We start from the raw sequence: 26,557 nt of genomic DNA, 5'->3' as shown, positions 1-26,557 counted from the left end.
CCCACCATATCTTAGGGGTCTGTGAAATTAATAAGTGTTAGAAAGGAAACAACAAATTCTTCTCATGTCTTGGCTGTTTGGTGACAGCAATGGTGTTTTTAACTAATTTGTCTGAAAGACTTCTTAAACATGTAAACAACCTAAAGTTTTAAGCAATTTTATTATCCTAATTTTATTTATTTGGATTCTTTAAAGATTGGGGTTTTTTGGTTGGATACGGTTTCATCATCTCTTCATAGCATTAAAAAGTTATTTTTTTGCAGAATCATTACACTAGAAACAAATTCTGCAACATCATGTTAAAACCACAGCATGTATAAAATGCTTATAGCAACGGATAACACTGAAAAAAAACCCTACAACAACAAAAAAAGGCATGTTGGGCAGAAAACATTTCCAACATACATTTCCCATCATGGAGGCAATGTAAGCAATTGTCAGGTAAAGCAAGACATCTGTTGGAAGGACGGAATGGTATTGAAAATTGCCAGGGTCAAACTGGGTTACCTGAGTGTTTTCTTCCCTTATCTCTAACTGCTTTAAATAATATAAGAATGCAGACTTGGCTGAGGTCCCAGCTCATCAGAGCGCTGAAGCATGCCCTTGACTGTAAGCATGCGTAAGACTTACTGATGAGGAAGGGAAGAAGAAAGAAATAGATTTGAAACTTGAAGATTAGTTCAGTGTGAACAAAAATTGGCATTTTATGTTGAGTATTGGTGCTTAAATGTTAGAGAACTGTTTCTGAAAAATCTAACTGTAAATTTCTGCACTATCTTATCAATGTAATAGATTACTTGGTTTTCTGCTGATCTATTTAATGCAACAAGTATAAACATATTCTAGACTAAGCAGACTAGGTCTAAACATTTTTAAATTATCTTTTGTATTCATAAAATAAGAAAAACATACTCATTCAATAATTCAGCATAACCGAATTTACTAATCTGTTAGGAACATATTTTTGTATTTATCTAAAATCATGTGTAAACCAAGGATTCAGACAGTATTTAGAGACTGTGCTCAGAGCACAGAAGTACTTTCAACTTCCTGCCGAGAACCACCATACTCCATGAAGTCACTGAGACCTCAGGGTGCGTGGAACTGCAGCAGGTTTTGTGTAAGGAGTAAATGGACACAGGGCATATGTCACCTTGCAGAATGCCTATCTACAAGTTCCATATGTTGGCTGATTTCTTTACTTCATTGTGGTTGTGACTGTGCAAGGAAATGAGATTTATGGTGACAGGACAAATACAGAGAGCAAAAAAGCCAGAACCCCTGAACATGCACCTAATTACCACTACAAGCATGCAGTGGTACTACTACTGAAACAATTATAATAGCAAAAGGACATATTTCCAATATGTTTTGTGCCTGTTACCTAATTTGTTCTTATGTCCACATGGCATATGAAAAATATTATGTATTCATAGATATATAGGTATAGCAACTGTAGTTAAGGAGTCATGCTGAAAGTTAAGTGCCTGAAAGCTGAATATTAATATAATCAGAATATGGTTGTGGTATCGCCATCAAAGCTCAGGGAAGAACAGGGAGTATTAGCTGGCAGAATCTTTTCTTATGTGCAGTAGGGTCCTGTTCCTTTTGAGACTCTACATACAAATTTATAATTAAAATTGTGTTTTTCTTTTAATTCAGAGAGCAGTCATGTTAGCTATCATAAGCTCCTAGTAAGCTACATATTTATTTGTATTAGACAATGCCATATAATACCTGCAAGAGAAAAAGCCTAATAGATGGTTTATCCTCACATACTGTGCGACTATAGAAAAAACTCAGATAAAGCAAAATGATCGAACTAAAAAAAAAAGTATTATGCAATCTAAAAGAGTATACTGACCCCTTTCCAACAGAGTAGTGACCTGATTGGTAAGAAAAGAAAAAGACATAACCTTTTTATCCCAATAAAATTAAAATGTGCAGTTGTGTCTGCAAGCACTGTGAGGGGTGAATTTCCTAGTCTGTTTTAAAGCTCTGCTCATGCTGGCCTCAATTATAGTTGTCCAATATACAATCAGTAGGTGCTTATTATAAAGTATCAGATTCCTTTCTTGTCTCTGCCACCTTTGAGGAATGTATTTAATTTACCCCTGTTTATGGCCTGTTAGCCAGTACCTGCCAAGTGTTATGTGTAATTTCCTTCAGATGTCAATCTGTGTAAAAGGGCCAATCTCTGAACATTCCTTTTGCTATGGCTCTTCAAGGAAATGACTAAAAGCAGAAGCTGCTAGTCAAGCTGATGAGATCAGGGAATAGAAGAAAAATGCGATGAACATTCTAACATTATTCTAAATCACAGTAAGTTTTCCCTGAGTTGAGAATGGCATTAGAAATCAAGTTTTTAACATTCATTTCTAGTTTCCATTGTGAGGAAAAGTGTGTTCATGGCAGATCTAAGGGGTCAGATCCTTAGAAGTTTCCTACTGTCCCTTCTCACTTTGCAGTGTAGACATTTCCTTTGCAGGAAGAGCTGTATGCATTTTCCCCATACAAAGTTCTCCAGCTGTCTTTGAATCAGAGAATGATAATGTTTTTCAGTATAACCCCATTTTATCTCTGTCCACCTTCTTGTGTTAATAAATGGACTTATTTTTCTCCAACCAGAAAGTACATAATAGAAGTGCAAAGGAGATGGAAGAAACATACGAAAGCATGGTTCTCCTAGACAGAGGATTGGATTACCGATTTTTTGTCAGATCAGAACTTTTCAGTTTGTGCCAACAACTGAGATTCCCAGAGTGCAATAACGGGCATCACATCAAAGTGATACAGGGACTGCTCTGAACAGTTAAACGGCTCCTTCCTCTGCACTAGGCCATGAAGAACAGGGTGCTCTTATACCTTCATAAATCTCTACCCTGCTGGGGCCCACTGTTACGACCTTTTTTACCCCCTTCCACATTTGTAGCTGCCTCCATCTTCACCTTAACCCTTCGGACAGCTCTATCTGCTCCTCCTTTTTATCACTACCAGGCTCCAATTGCCACGGGGGGGGGATGAAAATGTTAAATACTTCAATACGTAAAACTTTTCAGCTGTATTCTCTTAGGTTTGACTGTTTTTTAGAACAGCGATCTTTAAAATATATTAAAGCATTTGCTTCCATTTCATCCTACTTTTTAATTAGGAATGATGTAAAACTTACCATCAACAAAACTTGGAAATGAAGACACTTTCTTTGTCTGTTGAAAAATAAAAATGGTATAGCTGTAACAAAATCATTTTCACAACCTGAATTCATATTATATTTAAACAGCTGGCCATTGTTTATAAAAAAATCTAATTTCTCTGTGTAACTTCTGCATAGCCACTATTTAGCACAGTGAAACACATGACATAACAATAATTAACCCAACCTAACTGTTACATAGTGCTGTTTACCTGGAATCTCAAAGCATTTTAAGCAGATCCCATCACACAAAAAATAAGGGGGGTTGGGGGGAAGAACATGAAAATGACCTAGGAAGTCAGCTGTCAAATCAGCATACAAACCAGCAATTCCTAGTCCAGTGGTTTGCCCAATAGAACACATTGCCTATTAATGATATCCCAAATTCCCAATTAAGAACATTTACCAATATTTTACAAAGCAAGATTCTGTGTCAGTGCATAAAAAGAACTGCCCCTGATTGCACCATATGTAGGAGTACACTTAATCTCAGCAGGGGCCACAACAGTGCTCTTTTTATGCTACTGTCTCTATTCTCAACAAACAGATACAGTCCTTCCATTTACTTGTCCTTTGCCAGCCTCCTCAGGCGTTCCTGTTTTCAGGAAAGAGGATGATTTCTCCATTATGCGAAAAGGCTTTAGAAATGTGCCTCTTCATTAATGTAACAGGCTACAGGCTAAATATGTTACATGTTTTTGAGATAACAGACTTCTGCTTTTAAGTTTGAATTTCATTTCATTTTGTCTAGCCTCAAGCATAACCTCATTCTGCATTCTTAAATGTCTTCTCTGCTCCAGTCTTCAGTGACAAGAGCAGGTCTGTCTATCACTGTGTCATTTTCACAGCTGAGCCAGGACACATCCTACCACAGAGGCCACTCAAAAAGATGTGAATCATTTGAGCCCTCAGCACTGAATGATGTGCTTGATATTAGGGGTTATTTAAAGAGAATTATTCCTGTGGGAATTAAGGAGTCCTTTCATTTCAAAGACTGACGTCTGTTTTTTTTCTTTCTTCACACCCCCCTGCCAAATGTCAGTTTCTTTCTGATGCTGCTTTTGCTCTCCAATAATCCAAAAACAGAATTTCTGAAATGTTCTCCCTATTCTATATGTCATCAGAAAATTTTAGGCTTGACTACATGCCGTGGACAGTTACCTAAAGTGAATGTGGTAGCAACAGGTTCATTTTTAGAATATGCAGATGTGGTATTTATTGTCAGTTCAGGAAAACAAACAGAGCCTAAGTATGTATGTGTGAGAGGGAGAGAGCTGACAGTTTGGAGCCTGCTTTCCTTCGTGGAAGCCTGAGCGCAGGAAGACAGGCAGCAGAACGGCCTAAGGTACCTACCTCGGGTGTATTGTTATTGTCAGCTGGTCCATTGAGGTCTGAACGCTGTTGCTTCCTTGGCTGCTCTAAACCATTGCACATCTATAAGAAAAAAGAGAAAGGATTTCATATCCTTTTGTTTTCTAAAAAGCTTCAAAACAAAGTAGAAATTTCAGTGGAATTCCATGGTGAAAAGATAGTCAGAAAATTTGCACCAGATTAAATTACATTCAGAAAATTTTAATAAAAAATCACAAAACATTAACATATGAAACTTTATTTACCATGTTCTCCATTATTTTACGACAGTCATTGGTCATGAAGCTCTTCTGTGTAGTTTTTTATATGTATTTATATGTAGTTATTTATGTGCAATCAATATTCATTACTGATACTGAAATATCATAATGTGCTATAATAGTTGGAATTTCCTATTATAATTTAGCAAATATGAGATTCATGTTGAAATGTTGAGCTATTTAATTATAATAAAAGATCTCCTTTGATGTAAAAAATAATACATTTCAATTATCATTAAGTAGCAGTTATGCTCCTAATTTAAATTTAAACTAAATTATTTCATTTCAATGCAAATTTTTCCCATGAAATTAAGCCAAATACTGACATGTTCAGATTGTTCAGAAACCAAAGTCAGAATTTTTAAATGTGTTTATGCTCAGTACTGGACAAAATCAAAATAGTCCTAATGGCCACCTCTGTTCTGAAAAACAGAATCCTAGCACTGAAGATAGGATTCTCTGTTCATGGGAGATACCTCATGGCATCTCCCTCCTTTTGGGCCACGCAGAGCTACAGGATGCTGGCAGCACAGGTTCAGGCTTCTGAAGAAATATAAAAGGAAAATATAAAAACTTACACAAGGAAAATACTAAGTCTTTTAAACCATGGAACACTCTCTTTCTTTGAAGTTCCGATATTCTTAGGAGTAGAATTTCTTCTCCAGACCTGACACAAGTCACAGAACACCAGCACCTGGCACAGGGAGTGCCTGTGTCCCATACGTACCAAGGAAGTGAAGTTTTCATGACTCAGAGTTTCAGTGCTAAAAATCTGGAAAACCAAGGTGATTTCTGGAACAAATTTTTATAGTTTAGGATATTTCACTTTCCTTTTTTCTCAGTTTCCCCATTATGCATAAAAAAGAGTGCCTAAATACCCCTGTCATTGTAAGGCTTCACAAATAAGAACTTGTATCAACAGCTGTGCAAATGGAAAACTGAGCCAGCATTATTTCAGAGGGTCAGCCTGAATGTTACATGTGAACGTAAGTCCTTGTTTCTGACGTTCAAAGGCAATATGTAGCTGTAATCAAAGCAAGTCTGCATGTTCATCTCTAGATAAATTATTCCCTATGAGTAATATTTAGTCAGCTGAATGAAATGTGCTAATGAAGCAGGCACATCAGAGCTATTAGCTCAGTAATGCTAATTCTCAGGTAAGACAACATATACAAAGCAAAAATTCACCCAAGCAGTAAGCAGGATTTTAGGAAAGAAAAGACTATGTGAGATACGCACAGAGCACCAAGACTTGGGGATCCACTGACTGGTGCCCTGTCTACATGGCTGTAGTAGCTAAGCAGCTTACCATATCCCTGCTTATAAATGCTATTCTGTTTGAGACAAGACAAATCTAATCATGTTTCATGGCTAAGCTAATATGGAGCAATATGTGTTGACGTGCAGTGAAATATATTAATGAGGTAAACAGATATCTCGAGGGCTTTAATAAAACAAGCATAATAATCATACATTATGTGATAGCAAATTATTGACTCCAGTATGTACAAAAGAATGTCAATACTTTTAAAGCTTTGTCAGCTCTGATTACTGCACACTTGACTGAACTGAAAATGCACCTGCATATAAAGAAAGAATTGGTTGACTGGTTTAGTAAGTGTACCCTGGGTGCCGTAAACGTTATTGAAACATGTCTCTGTCACAAATCTTACATGTCAATGGACTTAGCCCTGGGGAATCATAATACAAATCATGCTCTTCGGTAATAGCTGCATATATATATAATATATATATTTATATATATAAAAATATATATTTATATATTATATAAATTATATATATTAATATATATCTTAATATATAATTTACATATATTAATTATATATTTTTTTATATTATATATAATGTGATATTATATATATATGTGATATATAACCACATCACCTTAATATATATATAATATATATTATATATAAAATATATATCATTTATATATAAAATATATATATTTTATATTAAGACTATATAATTCCATATGGTCTTAATATAAAATATGACTAAACACTTGAATGACATGTCATTTTTGTTTTCTACATATCTGTAATTTACTGGAGTTCCTATTTTCACGATTTTAGGAATATAAACAAGCCTTGCTTGCTTATTGTTTCCTAGTCACATATAGTATATATGTGTCACATATGTAGTATATATTGTTATTGTGTATCGGCTGGGTTCCAAAGAGAAGTCTGTGCAGAATACATGATGACTTGGGATCAACCACATCACCTCTACACAGAATATAATAAATGTTTTTTACTTACTAGGTGGTGTCTGTACATGAAGGCCAATTTTTTTCCCCCAGTGTTTCACCTATGTGTTTAGGAGCCCCAGACTAATTAGGTAGAATCTCAGGTACAAAGAATGCCTCCATTTCTTTTATGCACATCTGTGCACACAATATGTTCCACTTCTGGCTGATCTATTAACATTTTGTTCTTTAAAAGTGTTGTGATGGGGCAGGGAGGGTGTCACTGAGCAGTTCCTCCAAACTAAGCAGAGTGTAATATTACATTTTTGAGATCTTCTCAGCTTTGGAGTGTAGCACACCCTGCGTCCCTTCAGCAGCAGCATGAAATATCGAGTAGCCAGTAAGGGGAGCTGTCCCTGTCTGAGACTTTCTGTGCCCAACATTCATCTGCAAATGTGTGGGCTGTTACAATGACCCTTTACAAAATCAGGGTTGAGATCTTCATGCTAAAGAGATGTTTGCTAACATGGTATTCCAGAAGGAAAGGGCAGAAAGTACAGGGAGAAAGGCTTCCCTTTCTATCCATCAGACTTACAGTGTCCAAGGACAGAATTATGCAGAGCAGGCATGGCTGTATCTCCCGTACACAGTTACAAACTGTCTAGTCTTGTACGTATGGAAGGGGATGCTTCTATGCCAAGGATGAAGCGACTGTTTTGGAGCTTCTTTACGGAATCATTTTTAGAAAACATAAATTCTGGTATTCAGCGTGGGCTGGAAGTTAGTTCATGCTCCCAGGTGATCTGACCAATGTCAAATAAATTATCATACTTGATGCTTGCTTTCTTCATGTTTCTTACAGAGTTTCCAATTTATATTGTTGTTTTAAGTGTTATGATAGCTAGAAAAATCACATTTGAGGGAACCATAAGGTATTATAAACACTTCATACTCTAACTTGCAGTTTAGAATAGGAGCTAAAGCTAAACTAGATCTGGAATTGACTGCACACTAACACAGAGGTACAGCTATGTTAAAAGCCTCTTATCCTAGGATAAGATTCTGATAAGAGGACAGATTCTGCCAAGGAAAGATATAAAAATATTAAAATATTAAAGGTGTAGTGTTATTAATACTTTTGCCTCTGAGCAATCACAGAGGCAGTGTCCAGCATCACGTGAAGGAATGTGTGACAGCAGAAAATGCCATCTGTAGGCTGAGAGGAAAACCAGACTCTACTTATTTGAGGTCGCCGAAGCATCTGTGCACATCTTTCAGAAATAAGCCTGCAGCTCTACCCATGCCCTGTCTAGCCCTGTCCTGATGGCTAATTGCTAGGCCTGGGGCCACCTGGGTCACCCTCCTCCCACCAATCTCACAGGGCCCCTCCTAGCCAATCAGGCCCCCTTTATAATCACCCCTTCCTGCAGCATAAAGCCCCTCTTAGCTGGAGGTGAGGGCTGGTAATGATTGAATGCTGCCGTTTCTTAGTACTACTGGTTGTTTACTCCAGTGTAAGCTGTTTAGCTTTTCAGTCAAAAGCTCATCTCAGCAACATTGTCCTCCTCCAAGCTGCCACCTGGGATCCTGAATGCTGCTGGGGTGCTCAGTGCTGATGAAGGACTTCCCTGCCGGAGAACGTTCTACTAGAAACCAGCAGGTCAGTCCCTTTCTTGATTTATTCAGAGGAATAATATGTCTGAGAGAGGAATGAAAGAGTATTTTTTTCAGAATTGTTAACCCTTTTTTTTTTTTTTTTTGTAAAGAGTTGGTAAGCAAGCACTGAGTGCAGCTCAAAGGTGTGGCAAGGTAAATGTTTAAATATTTGAATAATGAGGTTTATGATCCATACCTGCCAATCTCTTTACTAGCAATACTGTTCAAATATTATCAAATAATGTGTTCAGAAACGAATGTACTGGCTTATGCATTTTGAAACTCATCTTGCACACTACTAAGCTTTGTGGAAAAGAGATGTTTTGTGGTAGGTTCTAATTGAAAAAGGTTCCTTGTGGTAGGCTCCAAGAAGAAAAAAAACCTTCTTGAAAAAGAGATGTTTTGTGGTAGGTTGACTAGATTATTACGTTACCTATTGCCCAAGTAAACCAACAGGTCTAATAGACTTTTCATCCAGGTTTGTCGTCTCTCTCCCTAGAACAAAGGTAAAGCAGATGGGTATTGTTATGTTTGTCACTTAAGGACAAAGCTTCAGTTTCTAGTTTCATCTTCTGTGATCTTCTGTTGGTTTCTGAAGAGAGTTTATCATTGGACCATGTGTCCTCCTGATATTTAAGCACTACTATGTTTATAGAGACACATCAATGTGCATGTAAAACATCTTTTTGAATCAATAGATGGTAACCTAGTAACAAGTCTATTATGGTGGTACTACTCCTATTAAACTACATGACTGAAATAACTTCTCTCGTAGATGCTGGTGATGTGTAGTGGGAATGGCTTAATGCACCCTTACTGAGCTACGACATTAGTTATCGTAACATCAGTAACATGCTATTGTCGATAGGAGCAATTTGACCCAGCAGGATACACTTACAAAGATAGAATCTGAATGAGGCAAGTTGAAGGATTTCTGATTTGGATCACAGAAAAAAAAGGCCAGACTTCACACTCTAGTCTTTGACAAAGATGCCATTACTTATGTGCTAATTTAGAGGTGTGCTAGCACATGTCAGAAGTGAAGAGGAAAATATTTGTAGAAAGGAGCAGTTCCAAGTAAGCAAGTCAAGTCAGAGTACAGAACTGGAATTGTGAAAAGAAGAGTCAAAGTAACTTTAGAGACCTAAGCATTCCACAAAAGAATTTCAATACTCTATCCAGTTTCAATAAAGTTTACAACAATCACCAATTGATTTTTATTATCTTAAAGAACTAAGAGGTTTTTTGTCCTTGCATATATTTAAAATTGAGAACAAGCCATGATAAGAGTTTTGGAGAAATAGCTGTGCTGAGCGGTGCATTTTTATGTGGATGTACTTTGGAGTGGATGCTGCCTTCTGCTTTAAACTTCCCGGAGAAGGCTCTGTCACTAATTCATCTCTAAGTAAGAGGCATTGATTTTGCTGTCTCCTGGTGTCAGGAGTTTAGTGCTAAAAAGCCATGATTCAGCCAACTAGCACAGAGAAACTGGTTTTGTTTGAGAATGTTGGGACTGTTTAGGATTTTTCAGTAAGTACTCACACTTGCTAAGTTTGGGAACAGTCACTCAGTAATAAGTATTTAATGTTTCTGCTCCACAGCTGCCTAGAACACGTGGGAGAATGCAGCAAGCTTTTTTAATAGTCTTTATTTACACGTGTTTGTGTTTTCCACCAATTCTATCAAATGCATCCCATAATACTCAGACTAAACTCCAGTAAGACATCCCTAAGATACAGGTTTTCTAAAATGTCTATCATCTTAGTTGTTTCAGACTGTTCTTTTATGGACAAAAGACTCCTGGATCTGGGCTCTTAACAGCAGAAGAGCACTGTGCATGTGCCAAGAGAAGGGAATAAACCTCAAGTATTTCAGTCAATACTGAGCTCTACTAGCACAGGTAGACAAAACACAGTAGCAGCACTGATGCGTGCAAAACTGTTGGAGAACAAACTGAGATAAAAAAAAGAGGACTTTGTAAAATTTTCTTTCACAAATTTTTTGTTAGTGGTATTTTATCTGCCTCTGGATGTCCATGCTGAAAAAGTATAAGGGCATAGCCTATATCAAAGTTGTGAAATGAGACTAACACTGCAGAAGCTCGTGGGTCCTTACCAGGGGAGTTTGTATGAGCATCTTTGGTTAGGTTCTCAAATGTATGGCAATGATATGAAAGCATGATCGAGAAATGAGAAGCAACAGGATTCATGTGTCACAGGCAGCACCATTAAAAAGCAGACTTCCCTCTAAGGTCCTCCATCTTAATGGTGATAATGGCAAATCCCTGTTTCTTCAAAAGGGTATAGGTGAAGGTAGGGTGTTGATGCTGCTAAAAACTTTATCTTTTATTGTTGGTAAATAGATGTGTTTGAATAGAGTAGGAGAGAATAAGCATACTCAGGAGTCTGCAGTCTGAAATCTAAGTAAATGAGACATGAAGAACAAAGGGCTGATTAAACTATCAATGCTCAAGTGTTGAGTCCCATAGTCATCTTTAGTTCCTATTCATCAGAAGTAGCTCTCAGGCCATGCCAATGCCAGTATTTCATAGAAGTATGACTCTAGTTGGGATGAAAAGAGTAAACTCTGCCACATATGAGGTTCTAGAGAGGAGCAATTATTTAATTATGAGTACCATTAGTGCAAAAGACACCTTCCCTTGGTATTACTTCAGCTGCTCTCTGATATTTTGCTAACTTTTTTCTTGACTGCTTCTACCATTCTTTAATTATGCTGCCTGACTGTATAGAGTTAGCATTAGCTTAGTATTAGTAAAATATAATAGGCAATGCCCCTGTTCTCTGCAGATGTCTTATGGGTGCAATAGTATAAGTTCCAAATGCTGTTAGGGAGCAGCAGGGTGGGGCTGGGACTGCCCCATACCATACTGCTTTGTGGGAAGGATGCAGGAGAGCATATGCTGCAGTGAACTGATCTGGAGACAAGCTTTTTGTGGTTCAAGCTTTCATTTAGACCAGGCCCTCATTCATATTTTGTACGGTAAAAGCACTCATCTGTAACATGACACAACTCATTTTCCACCTAGTAAGCCTGTTCCTTCATTGATTATTAGTGTGCCAAACCAACAATATTCTAGCTAAACTTGAAGCTATGCAAATGTAATAGCATTCCAAAAAGAAAAAAAACTTCAAGTCAACAGCAACTACTTTTGCACAGGAACATCACATCAATTTAAAATTCCTGGTCATACTGTATGCTAGTATCAGTTGAATGTGCCATTCAGTTCCTCTTTCTCCTTACTCCACCCAAAGATATACCTAAGTCAGTTAATTCATATTTATTTTACAATAAAAACTGTGATAATTCAGGAGAATCACAACAATAGAGTGTCTGACCATATTCAACTTCTTTACATGAAGCTGAAACATATAAAATGAAATTATAAGCAAAAAAGAAAATTTCTTCATGTGTCAGATACATTAATAATTGGCTCAGCCTGAGATGACTAAGATATCAAATGGGGGTGGGGGAGACTCCTAGCTTGAGGAAGCTGTTAAATTTGAGTTATGTCATAAAATGACCAAAATATTCAGTTTCAACTTCATAGATGTGATGCCTTTCTTAAATAATGTAAGCATGGAAAACCTGCAAGAAATAAAAGTTGTGCTAAGCAGTAAGTATTTAGAGCAAATATACACTCTAAACATGTTCTAGGTTTCCCTCAGGCTTGTCTAGTGCAAATCCTCTTCTGCACTTCCCTAGAGATATTTACAGATAAAGTCTCATACAAGCAAGCTTTTATATATATATATATATATATATATCCTTCTAAGATTTTTTTTTTTTGTTCACGATTATAATAAAGGTCAACCTGTTTCATCAGCATATACTTAAACATTTGATTCCCTTTTGCTGTTTCTCAGAGAAATTGACATTTTAATGTCTGTTTTTAATGGAATAATCTAGGTTAAACTGTTTATCTGTGGGGCGCTTGACTATAGAAAATCAAAATATTTATAGACTTGATGAAGCTGAAACAGTAACCATACCTCTGAAGTTTAATAAAGCATTTTAATTAAAGATAAGGCAAAATAATTCACTTATCCTTACTAGTGTGTCATCGAAATACATGTTATGCTTTACCTCTTTTAGGTAGATCTCTGTTCATTGCAGAAGGTAACTAATATTGAGCTGCATATAATTTCAGAGATGCAAAGTCAAAGCTTTAAACTGACATTAGAGCAAAGGGAATTAGATATCTCTCTCTAAGGGAGTAAGCACATTCAATGTGAAACTTGAAAAAAAGAAGAAAAGCTCACACCTCTGTTCCTCTAGAGAAGCTTGAGCTTCATTCTCAGATTCTTTTTTTCTGGCACTCAGCATTAGAACAAGAAAAGATCACGCATGGTTTAAATTGACATCTACACCATTCTTGTGATAAAACTGCTTAATAGGATTTCTGGTACAATAAAACTCCTATTTCTTCTACTTCTTATCAAGGTCAAGATACGCCCAGCTAGTACAAAACCGCAGCAATATGCAGGCACTTCTTGCAGTTGTTTTTAACGTATGCAGTATCCAGCCTTGGCATATGTTCTATTGAAAACAAAAGAAATTAAAAGTAATCACCCACTAAGGCAATGGAACAGGAGCCCTTAATGGAAAAAAACCTTCAACTATTTCAATGCTGACCCCAGTTTTAAGTTTATCTAGTGTGTCACTGCAGAACAAAAACAGTGTAAATAAACTAGTTTTGCCCCATACATCTGGAATACCTTGTTTTACTCAGAATTGTCCGGTCTCTGCAAAACCTTTTTCCTAGTTTTCTACCTAAATTGACTACGTTCAGCACCTTTTTCTAAACATACAATGTGATATGTAGCTGTGAATGCAATACAGAGTAAAAAAAGTGAAAATATTGCTCTCTAATTCTGGTTGGAACAAATAACTAACATTTGCATAATGCCTCTGACAGTCTGATTAAACAGCAAACCTCATACCTGCTCCTGTGGCCACTTCTGTCTGTCCTCTGGGGTTCTTGACTTTGCTTTAAAACCTCTAGGCACATCTCCACTGTGCTTAGAGGCAGATGGGATATTCAGTGACTTTGGCCTCCCCTCATGCCTGTTAGCACTGTGAACAGCTTCTCCCTTTGAACAAGTCTCTTTATAGTCATGTGCCATGTTTTCAGTCCCAGTGTGCTCTGGACTCATTTCTGTTGTACTATTAATACTGCTCATGCTCATACTCATTTTGATTTCTGCTACAATCTGGTCAATGTCCTCTTCCTGCTCTTCCAGCTCTGCATCCTCTTTTCTAGAATGGTATCCCTGTGAGTTCCCATTAGCCTCTGCTGGGTAATAGTCCGGATAACCACCTTCACTTTGACAATACTGTATGTTTTCTTCTTGGTCTTGAATCTCCAAAGATGACACTTCATCCTCCAAAATCTGAACGCCATTATCTTGACCTTCCTGCCACTCTTGCCTGTGTGTCACCTCATTTTCATCTTGGTGCTGAATTTTACCTTCAGCCCATTCTTCTACAGCTTCCTGACATTCATCTGTTTCAACATGGTGTTCCTCATGGTGAGCATACTCCTCCCCATTGCAGTCCATTCCTTCCAGGTAACTGTCATCCTCTGGACAGTATCTAATGTAGTACGTGATCCCCTCCTCCTCTTCTGGCAAACCTTCATCATAGTCCTCCTCCTCAGAGGTGTTATTCACATAGTCTGAGCTGGAGTCACCATCTCCACTATGATCATTGCACTCATGTTCCACAGGTGTAGGACTACCTGGTCTGACAGTTGCTAGTTCTGCCTCCTTTGCTGCATAATCTTCAATAGGAAGGTCACTTTCTTCATTTTCAGGCTCCCTGTTGTGAGATGAAGTAGGGCAAGCTCTCACTCTGTGATCCAGCATGCTGGCTGTAATGCTTTGATGTTTCCTGTTTGCCATAGCCAACTCCTTATATGACAATCATTTCTAAGCAATTACTGTAGGGAAGATGGAAAAACACACATTCAGGAAAAGGTCATCAGTAGAGATCAGTAATGTTAATAAGAAACAAACTGATACATTTATTTGGTAAAAGGATGTGTTTGTAGATATTTAAACCAGATTCACAGACAGCTAACTTTTAAAATGCTCATGTTACGGAACCATGAAATCAAACTAATAACTTGCACACTGAAAGGAACAGATAAAGAGAAGGTTCTACATTTATGCTAAATATATTCTAGTGTAGGATCTCTTCTGTCAATTTGACAGAGAATTAGTTCTGAACCTTGAAATTAGTTTTCAACAACTTCTTCTTGCCAGTAAGGGGTCATGCTTTGATCACTATGCAGTAAACAGGAGCTCTTTTCAATTTTCAGCTTAGGCATTTCTTTAATGTATACTGAAAGCATACATTTAGAATCTGACCTGCTCTTACCAAAATGAAAGGAAAATAATTCTATTAACTTGGCAGTCACATTGGGCACTAAAGGTTAATGCACTGCTATTAAAAAAGTTATTAAAAAAATCACTCCCTGGTTTATTAGCTCTTACTAGCTGGATGCCATTAAGTATGTCCCATTGTTAAACAAAATAATTCTTTTAGAATAGAATAGACTATCTCAGGATGCGGTTTGCCCTCTTGGCTGCCAAGGCACACTGCTGACTCCTACTGAGCCTGCTGCCAACCAGCACCCTCAGATCCCTTTCTGCAGGGCTGCTCTCCAGCCACTCCTCTCCCAATTCATACTTGTGCCCAGCATTCCTCCAGCTCGGGTGCAGAATCTGGCATTTTCACTTGTTAAATGTCATCCCATTAATCATTTCCCAATGCTCCAATCTATCTAAATCCCTCTGCAAGATTGTTTTTCAAACAATCTAATCTATATGCCAGGAAAAAGACACATTTACAATAAAAGCTCATTAATTCTTTGCACTAAATACTTGCGCTAATTTAAATTACATTTTTGTCTAAATACTGGATTCTACATAAATAGAGATTATATGTACTGTACAACAAAAATAGTCAAAATACAGAAAACATAAATCTAGACACGCTTGACAACTGATCTGCTTTGTGTGATTTGGATGGGGGAACAACATACTTTCAGTATATATGTTTCTCTGTGTATTTCACTGGTGTACGCTTATGATAAGCTTGACCTGTGCAGTTACTTAATTGGGGTGAACTGAGCTCAGACATAGACTTCTGAAATGCACCACACAACTGCATGCTTTACTATATGCACATAACAAAGGCATGTCAGCCAACCACGTGATCATTTTGACATAACCAGTTTCCCAAGTCTTATGTGCACGTATAGAGCACTAAAACTAGCACGGAGCTAGAGGATTAGAGGAGCTATATAGAGATGAATTTCCTAGGCATTATGAATTTATCAAAAATATCCTGTCACTGTAACCTAAAACCTCACAGATATCCCTGCAGAATTTCTGATATCACAAGGAAAAACCCCAAACCTTAGTTTGTGATAAATCCAGGAATCTGATGCATCTATGGATTAGTGCAATGGCACCACATGGCAAATCTAAGCTCTCCCTGAAACAGGGATTCTAGATTCTGAGATACAAAGCAGAGATGCATGTTAGTTACAGGAAGAGACATAAAAGGAACCCAGTATGTGAAGCTCTTCTTAGTTATTGATACCTTGCAGAATTTGTCTTGACAGAAAGCTTTGAAGTAAATAGTATATCTGAAGTGAAGTTTTAAACGAGAAAATCAGAGAAGGCAAAACTTTCCCAGTGATTACTTGCACCTTCTCACTATTAGAAGAACTAGCAGACTTACAAGACCTTCTCAATACGAACTGTATGCTCACTTCGATCCCTTTAATAAACTAGCTATCAATTCTTACTTTGGAGTCAATTATAAGAAACTCAGAACACCAAGCCATCTGCCCACTAGTGTTGCCTCTGATTTAGTGAGCTCTACTTACTGCAAACTAAGGATGTTTCTATACTGTGATTGCAGTATAAACAAGATTTATTTTACACTGGATTAAAATAGCAATCTAGTCACAACACTGCAATACTCTGCACAGGCTGCAAAAAAACTGTCCACAAGCAAGTTAAGTTGCTTGTATGTCCAGATCAGGAATGGATAAGCACACTACAGAAACATGTCTAAAACAAGTTAAGACTGAGTGCTACAAAAATTATATTTTTGAATGGCAATGCAAGAAAGAACTAGATACCTCATCTGTCTTAACTGAAAGTTATTTCTTGTCAAGAACAGAACAAATTAGTATCTTTTAGGGAAAGAACTTTTCTCATCTGCAGTGGCCTTAGTCCACTAGTCATTGGAAATGTTCCCCATATTAAATAACACTGAAGAGATTTACAGTGCAGTAGACCCTGCGCACAAGTCACTACAGTATAGCTGCAGTGAGGATAAAGAAGTGCAAAGCATGTAACACAAGCATGGTTTGAAACTCATGACTCAGATTTTCCTAAAGCATATGGAGATGAGAACCCTTCATTTAGCCAGACAGTGTTATGGAGATTTTCCACCCACATCTAAGAATGTTTAGTATCCAGGCCCTGAAACTGCCTTAAGTGGTATCACTGCAGTGATATCCTTTCATAAATTCCAGTAGTTGAATGTTCATAAATCTTACCTGCAAAAAATCCACTGTGTGCTAGATATTGTATAACAGTGCATGTTGCAGGAAGCCATTCGGACGCACTCCAAAAGCCAGTGGCTAGACAGGGCACGAGACCAGAAAGGGAGGGATGGCTGATGTGTGGCAGCTACAACAGCTGTGGGGAAATGGCCAGGTTAGGGGCTCTGAGGGCTCCAAGGAAATGGTTATCAGCTGGGCAGCATTAATGACAGCAGCTGCAGTTCTCCCCCAACAACAGCGGCATGTGATAGTGCAGCATATGCACTATGGGAGGGAGTGTGAAGGAAGAACTTCAAATAAAGAGTGGCAGACTGGAAACTTTTAAGAGCCTAGGTGGTAAGAAACAGAGAAAGGAATTCTTCTCCAGCATGTCTAGCACTGACATACTAGAAGGACATAGGAAACTGGTTTTCAGTTGATTCAGTCTGAGGCCATGACTGAAGACAGTGCTTTACCCCTGTACACTGAAATTGAGGCACATGCTCCCAATGGAGGTAAAATAAGCCTGTTTTTTCAATAAAAAAGGCAAGGCTGATCCTAATGCTATGGAAACTAAAGTTGCAAAGCAATCTCTGCATGACAGTTACAATCCTAGTTGGCCTCCTTACCTTTTCCATCTTCTCAGTCAAGCACTACTTTTTAGAAAACTAAGTACTGATCACATTAAACTAAAAAGGCAGAATTTATTATTCTTAGCCTCTGAATTGCAGACTGAATGTGCACTGATTATACCATCTTCAACTACGAAATGTAACTTCTACAACTGTACCAACACATCTGAATTACTAAACAGAGTTTTCAAGCATAAGTCTGAGAATTATTCTCTATGGAGCTGCACATACATTTCTGTCAAGGAAACAAACAGCTGTATTTTAATTCAAATATTAGAACAGCCAAGGTAGCCTAGTTTTCTTCCACTGTTTCAAAATATCTCTCAGGCTTCCTAGAATACTCTAGTCTTACATTAGGTTTAGCATAACCTGAATCTTTTAAAACCTAAAATAGTTCTAGGCTTTTTCTAAGTTGTCTCGCATCACACAGCAAGGTGCTAGTTCCTGATGGCCACAGGTCCAAACTCTTCTGTCTTTTCACCTACAGAGGTGTTAGTTTATCTATGTGGATGACAATTAACTGAACCCAATGTATTCAGATTTTAAAAGAACAAAAACAGAACTTGAATGTTTTTTGAGAAATGCAATAGATACCAAATTTTTACCATGTGTTCTGCTATTCAGTCTACTGTGCAGAAACCTCTGAGTCACCTACTGCAGGGATTAATACTTTTCCTAATTTTCTCAAGAAATCTATGGTGTTAGAAGGTTACATAGCTAATATTCACAGATCAGTTACTAATGATGCTCTTGAAATTGGAGAAAATACTAGATTTCTATCTAACACTACTCCAATGTCCTCTGAAGTGAAGATAGGAATAATCAATGATTTGCTGGATCCAGAGGCACTTTATGAATAAAGGCTTCAACTGAGTCAACAGGTCATTTCCTCTGCTTGGTGTAAGACTGCCTCCTACTTCTGGTGTCTTGGCTCCCTCCTTGATAGTGGAGAGTTAGGTTAAACTTCTGTATCACTCCAAGTGCATTTTTCAGCTTCGGACTGGGTGGAAAAGAAGCGTTCCTGAGAACATGGCAGGGGTCAGTGCTGTATTCTTCTTTACTCTCCTCAGCATTCAGTAATTTTATCTTGCTGAGACAAGCAAATGCTGATTTGTGTTGTACAGTGCACCACTAAAGCTCCATCAGTGTTGTCAAGATCAGTGATTAAGGAGCCGTGTTACACAGGGTTCTCAATAAAAATGTTTTGCTTTCAATAATGGTTTTGCTTTATTTTTCTTAAGTTTCCCTCCCTCAGCTCAGTGTTGATAGGAAAAGAAAAACAATCTCCAGAAAACACATGCTGCATTTCTATGTGGCAGCAAAAAGGAGTATGCATGGGGGAACCAATCTCTTCTGCTCCTAGAAACAGGACTACTGGCTTACAGCTGGAATTTATTATAATCAGTGCTCATTATAGTCATTAGCTTTCTCCTGAACTCCTTGCACCTAATCTCAGACAGCTGCAGAGAGGTTTATGGAACTTAACATTTCTACATCTTTTCACCTGTGTAGAAAGATACTTTCTTCCCATGCAGAGAGACCAATTAAATTATCATTAAAAATGGGAAGTGGTACACAATTGTAAACATGGTGATAAAGTGAAATACCCAGTATAATATTCCTGGCTGTGTTTAAAGAACTGCTTTACATATGTACTTGATTCACAAGCTGAATAGCATTCTAGTGGGAGCAAAACAAGCTCTCTGACAGTTTTTCATTTAACATGCACAGTGGTCTGAAGGGATTGTGGGTTGGGGGGGGGGCTGTTAGCTTCTTTTGGCGACAAACATGTAATGTTGCATGCTTCTCTACAGCCAAATGATCTTTTGAGCCCTGCTTTTGCAAACTATAGGTGAACCTAAGAGTTTTACCAGCCTCAATTTGATATACTCACTTTATTTTGCAAGGCCTTTTTCCTGCGCCTACTCCTCCTCAGGTTCCTTTCTTCATCTACTTTTCCGTCTCCTTTCTCCCACACTTCAAATATCTGTACCCTTTGTCAGTTTTGACAAAATTCCCACACAAGTTTTGCTTCCCTGAAATTGTTCAATGCCTCCTATTTTCCCCCAAATATCCAGTAAAATCTAGCTGCTATTAAATTGCTCCTAAAAAGACTTAACTCTCTACCCTTTAAGTCATCTTCAGATGTAAGTGGAACATGAGCATTGCAACACAATTTACCGTCAGGCTAGAATATAGCACATATGGCCCACAGGCTTGCTTCTCTGCTCCTGAGCTGTGTTTTCATGCACTGCTGACTGAAGCTATTCCATATGTTAGCCTTATACATTCATAATCAATAAATGCTGTAAAAGAAACACCCAACCCTTTCAACACAGACAAATCTTCAGTACTGTTATATTTATCAAGTTACTCAGTTCAACTGTAACAGAGACAATAGTATTTTTCAACAGAACTGCATCAGAAAATTCATGATTGCAGGACTTTACACTAATTATACCAGTCTCTTTTCCAATAAGCAGATAAGTTAAAGTGGAAAAAAATCTAACTTCGATTTCTTCAAAACAATTTTAATATCAAACTAATTTTCACAGTAGGCTTTCATTACAGAACACTTAATAGACTCCCATCTGCTAAGTCAGCCAAGATGAATTGTGACTGATCCTAGACTGGGAACTAGAATTTTTAATAAGCAGACAACAGAACATGAGCCTGCCATGACTATGTCAGATTCTGCAGCCATTTGATTCCCCAAGGCCAAACTGCATTAAGTTCATGTTCATTTTTCAGTTGATCTGACTCTACAGACCATGCGAATTCATCATGCAGAGCTCCAGAAGCAGAGTGCAGGATAACCTGCTAACTCTTTTAGAAGCAGGTATAAATGGGATCCTTATATTCATAGGAACGCTGATCCACCTGTGTAACTCACAGCCCACTAAGCATGTGGATGCTGATTTCAGGAGGAGCATATTATCTCTAATGAAGGAACGGCATAAGGACATATAGCAAATGAGGACTGGGGATGTTGGCCCCTGTACACTGAGTGAGCCTGGAAATACTGATCTTCTAGCATCTGTGTATGGAAACAAGAAGACTGTGTCCTACAATCAGAACTACCACAATGTAATTAAACTAGGGTCATGTTGTGCTGTTCTAAGTGGCATTTCAATTTTCTTAAAATTGAGAAGTGTTTCTCTGTGCAAGGCTGGCACAACCTGACACTAATTATTAGCCAAGTGCGTTAAAAATGTCTAGCCATCTTCTCTAAAGCCTTTGAATTTAAAACAAAAACCTCTACAAAACCACAACCTGTTATTCCAGTGAGAGGAAAGACCTAGGACAGAAGTTTCAGTTCTTTATTAGGACATAAGCAGAACTGGTACTTTTATGTCCAGGATGGTAGATCTGCATGTGCAGTAAATACATGCAAACATAGTCAAATACATGCATGTCTCTTGCTCAGTGCATGCTCAGCAGGTCCAACATATCCCAAAATGCCTGTTTCTTGGGGATTTTTGTGGCCATAAATGATTCAATGGTGCTGTTTGAACCTGCAAGCCTTAGAGATGGCAGATTTCCTCAGTCCCCCAAAACCAACCTTTCTGAGGGGGAAAAAGAAAAAAATCACCAAAGACACCTGAGAACTCTAGACATGTGGTAGTGCTAAGCTCTAGTCTCTGATTTGATGTCTCACTTGGAATTGGTTTGTTCTTTATAAACCAATGAAATGGCTTCATTGACCTATCTGTGAAAATATATCATGAAGAATAATTTCAAGTAAGGAAGTATCTGGGTACAGAAATTTACTTTTTAGCAGCTTAGATCTGATTTTTCTACTGTGAAACTTGAGATTAAAAACTGGACTGAGGTTTAGCATTTGTTTGTGTACAGAACTCCAACCTGAGCACCAACTGCCTAAGCCAGCAGTTGTTGGTCTTGTGAATGCCACTTCTGCCTTTTACAGTGTATGCTAGCCATCATCTCTCCGAAAGCTTTCTAGATCCTTTATTAAAATTCTTTACGAATACAAGTATTTAGGTAAGCCACACTAATGCAACCTTGCAGACATATGTCACCGTTCAACGGTGCTGTTGACACTATTTAAAAAAAAATCAGGCAAACTCAGAGAATTACAGAGGACACTGAATTTATGGGGAGTATATTTCTTTCTATGAGTTGTCATGCATAAGACTGGACATGGCACTCAGTGCCATGGTCTAGTTGACATGGTGGTGTCAGGGCAATGGTTGGACTCGATGATCCCAGAGGTCTCTTCCAACCTGATTGATTCTGTGATGAAGAATTTTTAAATTACTAAGCTGATTTTTTGCAGAAAAGCCTGACTGAAAATAGTCAGAAGCTGTTTAGAAAATAAACTTCAATAAATAGACAGTATATATGAATAAACCTGAAGTGTTTTGTCAGTGCTGTTGACAATTTAGGACAATTCCAGGAAGTTTAAAGGTTAACTAGATATGAATTTCCAGTTTCTGTTGGCTCTTGCTAAATGCCCTAAACAATCCTTTATTTCTTCCTTCTTCCAAGAGAATTTTCATCCCAACCCACAACAGGAATGAGAGGGCTAACAGAAGCCAAACAAGCCTTAAATGAGCTCTTTCGCTATTTATTTTAAGATATTTCTACTCTCACATACTTGACCTCTTCTAGATAGTGGTCTAAAAATGAGTTGCAAACATAAAGTGTGGATAGAATTAACAGCAACTTGCTATTTAGATTTTTTAATCTTTTTCTTTCATTTAAAATGAAATCCAGCAAACTTCAAATAAGAAAATACATTTTAAAGCACCGTTGTTTGCAGCAAGCAGAAACCTCTCGGATTTTAGAAATGCATTTTCTTTTATCCTGTGAAATTCCATTCACAATTACCCTATTTCAATCTGACTCTTTCTCTGTTCCATGAGTGCCTTTAGAAAAACGTTGAGTCTGTCAAAAAAATTTTTACAAAATCAACACTGTAGTTAGATATCTTTCAATATTTTTTTATCTGCTTCTGTCAAGACCCAGTTTCCCATCTCCCTGCTGGGTAGATGTAAGGCTGGGGGTTCCCTCAGGTCCAAAGGAAAGAAAGTACTTTACACCCTCTGAATAGGCAAGCCAGAAAACCACCAAACACATCTGCTGAAGAGAAGAGGCACCCCCAGTGTATCTGCCTCCTACAATACCTGCTGTGAGTTTGGTAGCTCAACTGCAGAGGCTGAGTGGCAGTGCTGAGAGCAGCTGGGGTTCACACCACACTGACCGTGCATCCAGTTGTACACAATCCCTGCTTTTCAGTACAGACAAAAATAAAGTAGGAAGTTACAAATTAAAAATATCAACAAAAGTTATTTAAATTTGTTAATAGTAGCAGCAACATGTTATGTTCCAGATTCACGATCTTCCTTTTAACCTTAACTCCTCACCCTCACATAGGGAGTGTACATTTTATAATTTTATGATTACATATTATTTTATACCACCTGCCTTCTGCTTTGTTCAAAGCACAGCTGGGATAGTCCAGGAAGAAAAACAGCCATAGGCAACTATAAATTTGGTGCTATTTAGTGTTTCAGAGCTTCAATTTATCATCTAAATATTATTTTAATATGCTTAACATAATCAAACCATACAATTAGAAAACAGCAAGAGATTTGCATAGGAAGCACAGAGAAAGAGAATTTTTTTTTTTTTAAAGAAATGAGGGAAATGTGTGTGGGAAGTGAAAATCAGCAGCATCTAAAAATAGATGGCACTAAAATACATGACTCGCTAGTTATCTCAAGAATAGCCACTACAGGCTTCCTGGGTGGCTAAGCAAAAAGAAAAAAAAAAAAACAAACCTCTTATCATTCACTGGTTACTCAGCTGTGTCTACTGTGAACTGAGGTAGTCACAAAAGATATTAATTTGGAAAAAAAAAAATCCCTGAACAGGCAAGCAGAAAAGAAAACTGTATATCCATTATTACTCACCATTATGCTTATTTTATTAGTTTAACAAACAACATTAGAGTAAGAAATTAAAGTTTTGAGATAACAAATGCATGTTTCTGTATGTTAGTATTTCAGTTGCAGTCTTGCAGAAATTATGCTTAAAGCTACAACAGCTGCAGTACACTAGATACCTCAATAGCCTAGGATTTCCAAAATACATATCCCTGTGTCCACAGGCAATGCTTTTAAAATTGAGCAGACTGTCCCGAGCTACCACCTTGCTATAACAAAAATTTGTCAGCAAGCAGGTTGCATTCTGAGGAGAATAAGAAATGTCTATGCATATACTGAAGAAATGAATAGCATATATCGACCAGTCATATCTAATGCACACCTCCTTCTCCCTCTGAAACCAGAGAAACAATAGCTGATTTGCAATGGAATGTCTTTTGCTCCTGTTAAACCACATCAACATGATCCCTCACTATATTTGAAATGTTTCATTACCTCACAGAAAAGTGAAATCTTTACAATTGCTTTTCTATAGGTCAGATAACCTTCCTTTCATGCTATTCACCAAATGATATCAAGAGGTTTCTGAGAGAACTTAATTATTTTTCATCTTTGTAAAAGATTGTATATTTTGAACTGCAGTCTTGCATTTCTTTTCATGGTATATAATATTTGCTCTCTTTGGTTTAATCTAATAAGCCTTTAAAATGCAATAATTACCTTGTAAATGGCATTCTGAAAATGCACTATAATTTAAACCCACCAACAGAAATTAAAAGTAGAACAAAGACAAAGATATGCTAAAGACAGCATAAAGTCCTATGGCATTGCAGAAATCGTATTCTTGAACACATATCCCAACTGAGTGTAGCTTTTATAATTGAAAAGATTAGTTATTTCCTGCTGAAGTAATTAAAAATATGTGTAATCACATATTTAATTATCATTTATTGTTGATGTGGCTTAATCATTCTTTGGGGTTTAATTCCACAGCTCAAAGAGGGATACTAAACCTGTAGTGCCACATCCATATAGTTGCTTGAGTAAAGATTTTTAGGACTAGTATCAGTTTTGTAGTGTTAGACCGGCTACACAAAAAAAACGCACCAAAAATATAACTTCATTACACATATCTTAAACTGAGGGAGGGACAGAAGCAGAGTATTTTTATTCAACGGAATAAGATGAGCATCCAAAATTAAGGCAATGAGATTTTATGGCTTATTCTTGTGGCTGCCCTGCTCCAAGAGATCAGTTCTAAATAACGAAAAAGTATCCCTCGTGTTTTACCTGCACACAAATGCTCCATTGATAGCCATGCAGAGGCTTCAACTTTAAAATTTATTTCCTATTAAATATAAATTTTAGTATCATCTCATGATTATCATAACTATTTCCTAATTCACTGGGAATAAGGGAAAAGTATAGGCTGTACAGGAATAAGGGAAGGAAAAAAGGAATAAGGGAAAGGTAAAGTATATATTAACATTATCATGCATAAAGAATATATGCCAATTCAATTAAAACACATTCTGGACACTGTGAGACAACTTGCAATCCATCAGAGTTTTCAGGTTGTTCTAGAATGGATTATACAAAGTTGTAAAATGCTTTGCACAGTACCTTTCTGCTGACTGGAGGCTACCCAGAAGTCTGGCAATCTTTCTGTCTCCTGCTCCGTTGTATGCTTTTTATGTTCATCTTGCAATTTCCTGGGTAATATTTTATCTCAATAACAAGGTCAGTTTCCATACTGACTTAGCACTAAACTATAACAGATTGCTATAAGCATAACGTGAGCCAGTGCTAATGTAACTATGGGAAGCCATGTGGCTGAAATTCAAACAAGACAAAACAGACACTGAACTTGGAAGCAGCTGTATTTGTCTGTGGGAAAACTACTGAGGTCGTAAGGGCCAGTTGTACAAATCAGAATCTGGCCTCGCACAACTCACGTGCAAAAAATCACCTATTGCAATTTCTTCAAACTCTTAAGTCTAACACAGTATTTTGTGTCACCTTAAAATGTTTAATAACAGGCAGCCAACAGAACTAAATTTCCTTCTTCTTATCTCTACAGACTGGTATACTTTTGAAAAGATTGTTCACTGGAAAACCACTAAAGGAAAACTTATTCATTTGGCCCCTAATGTAGACTTAACTACTTCTTCAGTAATAAACCCAAATTATTCCACCTAAAGTGTCTGTTAATATATGGAATTCTTTGTGTCTACAACAATTGAGTGTTTTGAAATGGACTGAACAATAACTGGAAGGTGTACTGTGCAGTCAGAAATGTTGTACAAGGGTGAGATTATTTTTTTTTTGCTAGAACATGGAAAAACCGTTAATCCGCCATGGCAAATTCCTAAAAGAGCCTTTTAAGCCATCAAACCTATACAGCGACTAGTGAGTTGGGGGTACAGGCAAAAGGTGAGACGAGATTTGGGGACTCCTCAAAGGGGAGGGATTAGCACTTTTGACAAGATGTGTAAATTCCAAATTTCCATGTTGTTAGAGAAAAAAAAAATATTGCAAAAAGAGGGTCTTCACAGTAAGAAGAAACATAAAATCTGTTGGCTCCATGAGATTCTCTTCAGCAAGAATATGAATCTAAGATGTATATTTGACCATTCCTTTTTAGTAGAAAACTCCCTCTTGTTGTGGTGCAGGCTGCACAGGCTGACTGCTCTCTGAAGGCTGGTAATCGGACATATTCCTTGCACTGAGTTCCAGACTCCTG

General features: G+C 37.5%; 1 protein-coding gene across 1 annotated transcript in view; it reads right to left on the bottom strand.

Moving 5' to 3' along the window:
• APBA2 (amyloid beta precursor protein binding family A member 2) overlaps positions 1-26,557 on the bottom strand; it is a 96,598-nt gene that overhangs the window by 26,780 nt on the left and 43,261 nt on the right. The window contains exons 2-4 of the mRNA XM_068410401.1: positions 13,651-14,648; positions 4,547-4,627; positions 3,170-3,206 (exon numbers count right to left, since the gene is read on the bottom strand). Of these exons, the coding sequence (XP_068266502.1) occupies positions 3,170-3,206; positions 4,547-4,627; positions 13,651-14,610 (1,078 nt within the window). The 5' untranslated portion in view covers positions 14,611-14,648. The remainder of the gene's footprint in view (positions 1-3,169; positions 3,207-4,546; positions 4,628-13,650; positions 14,649-26,557) is intronic.

This window comes from Nyctibius grandis, chromosome 11 (genome assembly GCF_013368605.1).
Source record: "Nyctibius grandis isolate bNycGra1 chromosome 11, bNycGra1.pri, whole genome shotgun sequence".
NCBI classification, from domain to species: domain Eukaryota; kingdom Metazoa; phylum Chordata; class Aves; order Nyctibiiformes; family Nyctibiidae; genus Nyctibius; species Nyctibius grandis.
This window is presented reverse-complemented; position numbering and strand designations above follow the sequence as displayed.